Source organism: Octopus bimaculoides, chromosome 24 (assembly GCF_001194135.2).
Source record: "Octopus bimaculoides isolate UCB-OBI-ISO-001 chromosome 24, ASM119413v2, whole genome shotgun sequence".
Lineage (NCBI taxonomy): Eukaryota > Metazoa > Mollusca > Cephalopoda > Octopoda > Octopodidae > Octopus > Octopus bimaculoides.
In genome coordinates, this window is record NC_069004.1 from 11,628,498 (window position 1) to 11,639,300 (window position 10,803).

Sequence of the window (10,803 nt, forward strand, 5' to 3'; positions counted from 1 at the left end):
GTCTGTTAAAAAAAAAAAGGAAAAGTATTATTTAGAATTGAGAGAAGGAGGAGGAGAAGAAAGAGGAGAAGGAGGAGGAGAAGAAAGAGGAGAAGGAGGAGGAGGAGGTGGAGGAGGAGGAGGTGGATGATGATGGGGGGATGATGGGAGAGGGGGATGGGAGGAGGAGGGAGAAGAAGAAGAAGAAGAAGAAGAAGAAGAAGAAGAAGAAGAAGAAGAAGACGACGAATGAAGCTGATTTGGAATTATTTCATAATTATTACTTTCTTTCTTCTTACTCATTATTAAAGATCTTCAGATTAAGCAGTGGGGAAAACTAAAATAGAATAAGATTAGAATTTTACTGCAGTGGTAGGGAAACACCAGTCTTTTACAAATTCTTTAAGTGTATTCTGAGGCTGAACCGGTCAAAGTTAAGTTAATGGCTCGGAGCAAAGAATTCAAAGACTTAAAATTTTTACGAAGTATTGAAGGCCAATCTCAGGATGCTGAACCTTAGGATGAAGTATTGAAGGCTAATCTCAAAACTTGAACCTTATGAAGGAGATGACAGAGGAGTGAGATATGTGGTACATTGCTGTACTTGTGAAGTCCAGTCCACCACAACAGAACTGAGATCCTAAGACCAAGGTGCCACATAAAAAGCACTGGTGATGGTGCCATGTAAAAAGCACCAAGTACACTTTATAAAGTGGTTGGCATTAGGAAGGGCAACCAGCCATAGAAATCAGGCCAAAACAGACTGTGGAACCTGATGTGACTCTTGGCCTTGCCAGCTCTTGTCAAGTCATCCAACCCATACCAGAATGGAAAACAGATGTTAAACTTTGATGACGAATCCAAAGACCAAAATCTGGGTGGTGTAACAAAACCAATAACAAAATACAATACCAACAAAGCTATGAGAACACAGAACGAACAATAAAAGAAAATGAATGAAAATAGATGCCAATTACTTACCGATGTTGGTCGGTAGTTCCTTAAATAAAGAAGTAAATCTCCGCCTTCCATCAGTTCCAAGACAATAAATTGAGGATTACCATCAAAACAGACACCTAGTAATCGTAGAATATGTTCGTGTTTAAAATTGCTCATGAGCAAAGCTTCTTTTAAGAATTCCTCCTTTTCGTGTTCTGAGGCACATTTCCTCAGGGTCTGAAATAAAACAACAAAAAAATAATGAAATGTTGCTACTAAGAAGTTAAGAATATGAATCTGATAAATCATAATGGTCATAACAAATTATTTATTATGAAGGGCATCCAGCTGTAGAGACCGTGCCAAAACAGACAAATGGAGCCTGGTGCAGCCCCTGGCTTTACCAGCTCCGGTCAAACCATCTGACTCATGCCAGTATGGAAAAGGGATATTAAATGATGATGATGATGATGATAGTAAAATATTTTTAAAAATAGAGAAATATCAGGATCTAACCAGAGACAAAAGGTAAAGGTAAAGTTACCTTTCAGAGTCATACTGACATGTAAGGGCCAGTTTCTACTCATTGTTGCCAGCTGAGTGGACTGGAACAACAAAAAGTGAAGTGTTTTGCCCAAGAACACAATGCATCAATTAGATCGACCCCAGCATGCAACTGGTACTTAATTTATCGACCGTGAAGGGATGAAAGGCAAAGTCGACCTCGGCGGAATTTGAACTCAGAACGTAACGGCAGACGAAATACCGCTAAGCATTTCACCCGGCGTGCTAACGTTTCTGCCAGCTCGCCACCATGATGCAGGATCCAGTTATGAAACTGCAATGGACTGTCACTGACTCAGTTATAGATTTGAGCGGTGCCTTCTGTAGCCTGTCCATCATGTGCCCCTTCTTCATCCACTGGTTCAAACATTGAGATCTGTTGTAATTATCACCTGCTTGTTCCACTGTTGGGGTCTTTGGGGGTTTGGTTGCACTTATCATGGTGGAGGGGCTTGCATGGCCCTATGAAACTGAGTGCAATTCCTTTGGAAGTTCTAAATTCCTTGGCAGCAAAGTCGAAAATAAGGACCCAGATATAGCATATAATATTTACAAAATACTACAAATAATAATAGTAATAATGATGATAAACAGCGTGAGACACAAAATATCCAATACCAAATTTAATTATAAGATGATGATATACAATGGTAAATCTCTAGTTATATATAAATTTATAATCACACTAACATCATAAACAACAAACATGTTCAGAATAACAATTAACTGGAACCACTACAGCAGGGGTTTTCACCTGGGGTCCATAAAAGATTTTTGGGAGTCCATGTAATAAAATAGTAAAATGGGGATCCACAATAGTATTTTAGGGGCCACTGAAAAAATTTTGCTTTAGATGTATGTATTGGTATGCATTGCAAGAAACAGCTAGGTTTTTTTCTCTAACATTTTACATAGTTCCACCTACACAATGTGTAAAAAGCAAATAGGAATTTTGAAAGAAGTTTCTATAAAACTAGTGTTTGAACATTGAGTGACTATAGGGGTCCACCAGAATAAAATAGTAATCAAAGGGATCCATCGATTAAAAAAAAAAAAACTAGTTGAGAACCCCCGTTCTGCAGTGTAGCTCAATCTGCTAGAAATAGCAGTCAAATCTTCATTAGTTCGTGCACCAACACTAACTTAAATGAAGAACACGTTAGATAATGTTGTCCTACAAACTATTAAAAAAGTTGAGGTGGTCACAGTTGGAACGCTTTTGATCAAATGTCTACTGGGTCAGGGTTGACTTGGGGCTAAACACCACCAACAACAATAGCAACAACAAAAGCAATACCTTGACAGCCACACGTGTTTCTCCATTTGCAACACAGCTTTTACAAACGCCTTCAAAAACTTCGCCAAAAGCACCGCTTCCCAAGAACTTCTTTCTGATGAGTTGATCATGTCGGAAATGAGGCAACGCAATGAGGTCAGCATCGGTTGGTACCATACTGCAAAAATCACAAAACAGAAAACAATTTGAAGAAACGAATAACCAAAAAATAAGACAAAGTGAGTTTTACCATTCTTGATAATAATTCTAGCAATTTTTTATGAAGAATGGTTAGATAAACTGTCTGTAACTTAGTGGTTTGGCAAAAAGAGAATGACAGAATAAATATCAGGCTTAAAAACGAATGAGTATTGGGGTTGATTCACTTGACTAACAAAAAAAAATTTTAAGCGGTGCCCCAGCATGGCCACAGTCTAATGACTGAAACAAGAGAGAGGAGAGAACAAGAGAGAGATATGTAGAAAAAGAGGGAAACAGACAGAGAGAAAAGGAGAGGGAGAGAGTAAAATAGATACACAGCGTGGAGAGACAGCTAGACAGAGGGATAGATAGATAGATAGAGAGAAAAAGATATATATATATAGAGAGAGAGAGAGGGGGAGAGAAAGAAAGAGAGTGTGTGTACATACCCAACTGAATAAAGGGTGTTGTTCTGCTGGACTGCTATATGTGGTAAATCTTGCAAAGTAGCCAATTCCACATCAGGATTGTGACCATCATTGACATGAGTGATTCGCTTTTTTTCTGTTTGTTTTTTCTTGAACACTGCAATAATTAATAATGGATTAGTTTCATCAGCACTTGTATTTCTTAAAATACATGATTACATTTTAATGTGTGTCAATACATACACACACACGCATACACACACACACACACACACACACACACACACACACACACACACACACACACACACACACACACACACACACACACATTATTGTATATTTTTCATTCAGAAGGACTCAATGCTACTTCATTTTCAAAATATGTCTGGTATGTAAAAGATTGGAAATTGGAATAAATTACTCAGATAACATTTTCAATTACATACAGGTGAGGAAAAGCATTTTTTTGAAGAACACTTCACATGGTTTAACTTCCGATATCATCTTCACAGATTTATTACAAACTTTTTCATACATTCCTAAAGAACTCTTGTTGCACATATATGAGTGTGGATATGTATATGTGTGTATGTATGTGCAAGTACATGCATGTATATATGAGTGTACATGTGACAGAATGCAATAATGTCTTAATAAAAAACTGCATATATCTCCATCTTTATTACAGCTTCTTGTGGCTCTATCAATCACAAACATCAGACAAAATGCTGTTTGGAAATTACTATTTTTAAATCTCATGTGAGATATTCAGCAACAGTTCTTTGTAGTAAAAATTGTTTGCCAACATAACATGGCAGTCCTGGTTTAGGACCTCTAGCCAAACAATTATTCTGTGCTGATGAAGAGAAATAACCCAGAAATCGTGATATACAGATATTGTTTTGAGCTGAGTGGGGGTGCTAAATTCCCTTGTTCGAAAATATAAGGACACAGATCGTGTCGCATAGCCAGCTGGAGACGATGTCTCCTGGGGCTAAATTACAGCAACATTAGTCCTAAACCAGGACTGCCATGTTATGTTGGCAAATGATCTTTACTACAAAGAACTGCTTATGCATAACCTTTTAGCATTAAGATTACTCTGCCAAATGTAATGCTTAGTTATTCACATTGTTTTGAACTGAACATGCAGTATCTTGTAGCTTTGGATATGGTCAGTTTAAATGCTTATGGATTGAAGGTGCATAGCTTAGTGGTTAGGGCGGTATTTGACCATGAGTTCAATTCCTGGTGATGTGGTGTGTCCTTGAGCAAGGCACTTTATTTCATGTTACTCCAGCTGACAAAAATGAATTGTAGTTGTAATTCAAAGGGCCAACTCATGTCACACTCTGTGTCACCCTGAATCTCCCTGAGAACTACATTAAGGGTACACATGTCTGTGAAGTGCTCAGCCACTTGCACATTAATTCCATGAACAGGCTGTTCTGTTGATTGAATCAACTGGAACACTTATCATCATTACTGACAGGTGCCAAATGCTTAGGGGTTGATTCTGTTCTCTTACAGTCTAGATCAGGGGTTGTCAACCATTTTTCATCTTTGGACCTCTTTGACTACTATTTTATTCTGGTGAACCCCCATAGCGATTTCATTCTTAAAAACTAGTTTTATCGATACTTCTTTTAAAATTCTTATTTTGGTTTTCTCATATCAACTTGTGTAGATGGAACTATGTAAATTGTTAGAGAAAGAAACCCAGTTGTTTCTTGTAATATACACCAATACATATATCCGAAGCAAAACTTTTTCAGGAGCCCTTAAAATACTTTTGTGAATCTCCAATATATTATTTTGTTGCATGGACCCCTCAAAATCTTATATGGACCCTGGTTGAGAACCACCGGTCTAGATAGAAACCCTACCAAAACTGAATTTGGCATTCATCTTTTCAGTTTGATAATATGAACAGTTAAGTAATTTGTTTGAACTCAGTGAATGTTCAAATTTTTAACAATGATTTTTTTTACCTGATTAATAATGATTTTTTAATAATGACTTTTTTACCTGTCTATGATAACTAAGACAAATAAGTAATAGGAATTTAAGGTATTCCAGTGATGGTGGAAATTGTTAAGATAATGATTTCCCAGTGTATTAATCTGATCAACGTTTCTTGCTTGATACCTTGTGGTGGTGATGGTGGTAGTGGTGATCAGACATCAGACTGATTGAGATAGAGGAAAATTATATTTTTGTTTATTACTGATTCCTTCATCACTGATCTGGGATAACCAAGTGCACTAATTGTGGACCATGTTGCACTTACCACAGATAGATCTGTGATAACACGGTTCAGCAATGATTCTGCTTGTACAACAAAAAAACGTCCCTTAGTGAAGTGACCATCCACGATGCTCAACTACCCAGAATGCACTGACTACCACTTGTATTCATATGATGTGTGTATGTGTGTGTGTGTGTGTGTGTGTGGAGGGGGGGGGTGCTGCATGGCTCTTTTTTCTACTTGTTTCAGTCATCAGATGGCGGCCATGCTGGGGCACTGCCTTGAAGAATTTATAGTCAGACGGATATAAGCTGGTACTTATTCTGTTGGTCTCTTTTGCTGAACCGCTAAGTTATGGGGAATGCAAACAGACCAACACCTGTCATCAAGAGGTGGCTAGGGGACAAGCACACACACACACACACACACACACACACACACACGACTGGCCTCTTTCAGTTTCTGTCCACCAAATCCCCTACTGAATCTGCTCACAAGGCTTTGGTTAGTCTGGGAGCTAAAGTAGAAGACACTTGCCCAAGGTACCATGCCGTGAGACTGAACCTGGAATCATGTGGTTGGGAAGCAAGCTTCTTACCACACCTCCGTGATTCATTCAAAACAATGTAAACAAATAAGCAGAACATTTGACAAAGAAATCTGAATGTTACATCAGTTAATTAAAAAAAAAAATAAAGCAAAAAATATAAAAATCCAACTTACAAATACAAATTAAAATAACGATGATGATGATGATGAAGAGAGTAATTGGGATTAGAGCATATTGATACATATTGCTACTGGTTGCTCGGTCAATTTCTGAAACAATACAAAGAAAATAATAAGCGGTAATTAACTTTGTCATAAAGCATTACTTTAATGAGATAAATTTTTTTTTGTTTTGTTTTGTTTTTAATCAGCAAATCTAGATAGAAATTTCAAGGACCTACCCCATTTTATCTATTTCAAAAGAGGACACACAGACAGACACTGTCATAGAACGAAGTTGGATCTCAGAGAAGCTGATATCGATGGTATATCTTTTGTTGTGTTCCTCAGCATGGAGGAGCAAGAACAGGAGATCATTAATGAAATATATTCAGAATTTAGAACAGAGTAACACATAACAGAGATGATAATATATGAAGAAGGGAGTGGGTGAATTGAAAGCCCAGTTTTTCTTTTTCAATTGCCAAATTCTAGAATAATAAATGCAAAATTCGAGTAATTACTGACAGAATATATACTTATTTAAAGCAACCATTTCCATTTAGGAGTGATTTTTATTCGATGCTTTTAAAGAATCTGCTATTATTTCCAAATCCCTGTTGATCCACTCCAAGATTACAATGGTCTGTGTTTATCTCTTTTCAAAGAAGTTTTCAGTTGCGAACGAGCTCAGCTTGTGATATAACACTTTTACAAGTCAAATATTCACTATCATTGCCTATCATGCATTTGCTTAACGTCCATCCATCCGGGACCTCTAGATCTCAGTCTACATTTGTTCTAAAGGTTTGTACTAAACCTTTATGGAATCAGGATGATCCCAGGATTGAAAATCTGGCATTCATGTGGTTCTTGAACATCCAGCATTGGAATTAGGTCTGGATGATGATATGTTAAATGCTAACAGTTGAAAATTCAAATTTTAAAAGAACTCCCAAAATTTGTGAACGTACATGTTTTTCATTTAAACTGAATTTAATGTAACACCGTGGAGGCGCAATGGCCCAGTGGTTAGGGCGGCGGACTCGCGGTCATAGGATCGCGGTTTCGATTCCCAGACTGGGCGTTGTGAGTGTTTATTTGGAGGGAGGGCACTAGTTGATTACATCGACTCCAGTACTCAACAGGTACTTATTTTATTGACCTTAAAAGGATGAAAGGCACAGTCAACCTCGGTGGAATTTGAACTTAGAACATAAAGACAGATGAAAGGCCACTAAGCATCTTCCCTGTCGTGCTAACAATTCTGCCAGCTTGTAGCCTTAATTATAATATTAATAATGATGATAATAAAAATAATAATAATAATGACGATGATGATAATGTAAATGAACCAACACCGGTGGTCAAGCGAGGGGGCCATACACACACACACACACACACACGCACGTATATATACTACAGGCTTCTATAAAGTTTCTCTCTAACAAATCTTCTCACAAGGCCTTAGTCGGTCCAGGGCTATAGTAGTAGAAACTTGTCCAAATTGCCGCGCAGTGAGACTTAACCCAAAATTAAGTGGTGGTAAAGAATACTTCTTAACCAGACAGTTATGCCTGCGTTTTAAAATAATTCTTTTAAAGTAACAAAGGTTTACCATTGTTTCTGACGTCACTTTCCGTCTCTCCTTTGGTTGAAAAAAAGATCGAGTAAAACGACTGGCATTAACAAATGTTGAAGAGGAGCGAGGGAGGTAACTCTTGGTTACTTGAGATCATAAATATACTTACGGTGAAGGAATGGTCGGCTGTTTTTACTGAAATTGCTCCAGCCTCGAGAATTTCTCGCTCTCACTCGAAAGACGTAGTTTTTACCATCCTGTAGGTGTTCCTCTATGATCCAATGTGGAGCGGTATCATTGTAGATAGTTGTCCAATTCCCACTGTCGGCTGGTCTGAAAGCACAACACAAAATCATAATTATCGCTTTCTGCTATAGGCAAAAATTCCTGAAATTTTAGGGAAGGGGTTGGTTGTTTACATCGAATCCAGTGTTTGGCTGGCCTTTATTTTATCGACCCCCAAAAGGTTGAAAGGCAAAGCTAACCTCGGTGGAATTTGAACTCAGAATGTAAAGACGGACGAAATGCCGCTAAGCATTTCGTCCGGCGTGCAAAGGTTCTGACAGTAATCAAATTGTACTAGAATGTGAATTGGGGTTAAATGAGGAAAAGTTGGGGGGACAACTAAAGAATTGATTTTTCTTGAGACCTATCAAAAGGGGTTATGTGTAAAAAAAGTGTTTTATTGTAATACAGCTCCTATTTTTTTGTGTCAACAACTTGAAATGAAAAATCTAAACTATAAACAATCACATATTGATTTTAGATTTTGGCACAAGGCCAGAAATTTCAGAGGTGGGGAGATATTTGATAACATCAAACTTACCCACTACTCAAATGGTACATACTTTGTTAACTCTGAAAGGATGAAAAGCATAAGCCAAAAGAATGTACTCTGAATACTAATTGGTTCCACTGGACCAGAATCTTAAATTTGGAACCAAAATCCAAATGGCAATGCATATTGTTTGACTAAATCTGAATTAGGCACAGTAGTTATTCTACTGAAATTCTTTGCCAGAAACTTCAAATCGCAAGCCTAATTGAAGCTATTCAACTGGAATTATGACACTAAACCTCTATGTGGAGGGCATGGTTAGACCACAAAGGCAGGCTGGTTAACTGGAGATTATCAGCAGCCATAGGAGGGAGGATTTCTTTAATCTTCTAATTATTACATAATGTAAAAAAAGTTCTCACTTGTATTGCAGTTCAAAGAGATTTGGTGGCACTTTCTCTTCTGGATGTTTCCATGTAACTTCTTCGTAGCCAGAGTTTAGTTTGTGTACATAAGGTATTGATGGAGGAGAAGGGAATTCAACTGGAATGGTAAGAAAGAGAAAAAAGAAAAAAAAAAAAGAAAGATGATTTATTGCTTGAGAAATTTTGATATTTTATTTAAAGAAAACATGACAAAAAAAAGAAATGTTTCTAAAAGCAATATTTATTGATGCACTCCTTAAAATCTAATACAGACAGATAACAGGGAGACGCCATAGTAGGATGGTGAGAGGTGGTGCTATGCTAAGAGAAGCAAAGCTGAGCTAGGAGGAAGAAATAAGCAGGTAGGAGGAGGTGATACTTGGGGGTGGGGGTTATACATGATTGGTAAAATAGTCCTGCAGAATCTCACACTCACTAACATCTTCACTAGTAAAAGGACCGAGAAAATAGGTGACCAAAGAGTTTCACTTACCAAGTGTTCTGACTGAATAAAGAACGCTGCTATTAACGTGAGGCCAATGTTTTCTAAGTTGAATGTGATTATGGTATACAATTCGGACAGCAAATTCATATAAACTATTTGGTTCAAGGTTGTCAAAGAACATGTTGAAAGTTTTGTTTAGTACTGGCTGTACAATAAATTGTGCTCTTTTCGAATACCATGTACGCATTGTGGAGTTCTGTGAATGGAGAGAAGACAAATCATTATTTGGTGATAAAAAAGAATTTCATTTTCTGAAATGAAAGCAATTAGAAAGAAAAAGTAAATGTTTCCCTTAAAGCTTACTCTTATTTTTTTCTCACACCCCGGCACCTCCACCACACATTATTGTTAGGCACATATCAGCTAAGATCTTGTGGACTTATAAGTACAGCAAAGTGATTTCAGCCAAGACTGTCCCTTCTTTCAGACAGTGTACCACCCTACACACATAAGACCACATTATCGAATGTGTAGTCCCCTCTTATAAGATGTTGGGAAGTAATTTGTGAGAGATTTTAGCTACTATTTTTAATAAATCAAGATACTTTCTTTCACGCACACACATCCAAATATTTCCAACTTCTGTTCAACAAGTATTATCCTAGATGTCCAATAAATATTATCCCAGATGTCCAATAAGTTTTATCCCAGATGTCCAATAAGTATTACCCCAGATTTCCAATAAGTATTATCCCAGATGTCCAATAAGTATTACCCCAGATGTCCAATAAGTATTATCCCGGATGTCCAATAAGTATTATCCCGGATGTCCAATAAGTATTATCCCAGATGTCCAATAAGTATTACCCCACATGTCCAATAAGTATTATCCCAAATGTCCAATAAGTATTATCCCAGATGTCCAATAACTATTATCCCAGATGTCCAATAAATATTATCTCAGTTGTCCAATAAGTATTATCCCAGATGTCCAATAAGTATTATCCCAGATGTCCAATAAGTATTACCCCAGATGTCCAATAAGTATTATCCCAGATGTCCAATAAATATTATCTCAGTTGTCCAATAAGTATTATCCCAGATGTCCAATAAGTATTATCTCAGTTGTCCAATAAGTATTATCCCAGATGTCCAATAAATATTATCTCAGTTGTCCAATAAGTATTATCCCAGATGTCCAATAAGTATTATCTCAGTTGTCCAATA

General features: G+C 37.2%; 1 protein-coding gene across 1 annotated transcript in view; it reads right to left on the bottom strand.

Moving 5' to 3' along the window:
* Positions 1 to 10,803, bottom strand: part of LOC106879977 (proto-oncogene tyrosine-protein kinase ROS) — a 330,537-nt gene that overhangs the window by 25,312 nt on the left and 294,422 nt on the right. Inside the window, exons 30-36 of the mRNA XM_052976515.1 lie at positions 9,625 to 9,832; positions 9,129 to 9,249; positions 8,098 to 8,261; positions 6,362 to 6,457; positions 3,409 to 3,544; positions 2,780 to 2,936; positions 892 to 1,155 (exon numbers count right to left, since the gene is read on the bottom strand). Of these exons, the coding sequence (XP_052832475.1) occupies positions 892 to 1,155; positions 2,780 to 2,936; positions 3,409 to 3,544; positions 6,362 to 6,457; positions 8,098 to 8,261; positions 9,129 to 9,249; positions 9,625 to 9,832 (1,146 nt within the window). The remainder of the gene's footprint in view (positions 1 to 891; positions 1,156 to 2,779; positions 2,937 to 3,408; positions 3,545 to 6,361; positions 6,458 to 8,097; positions 8,262 to 9,128; positions 9,250 to 9,624; positions 9,833 to 10,803) is intronic.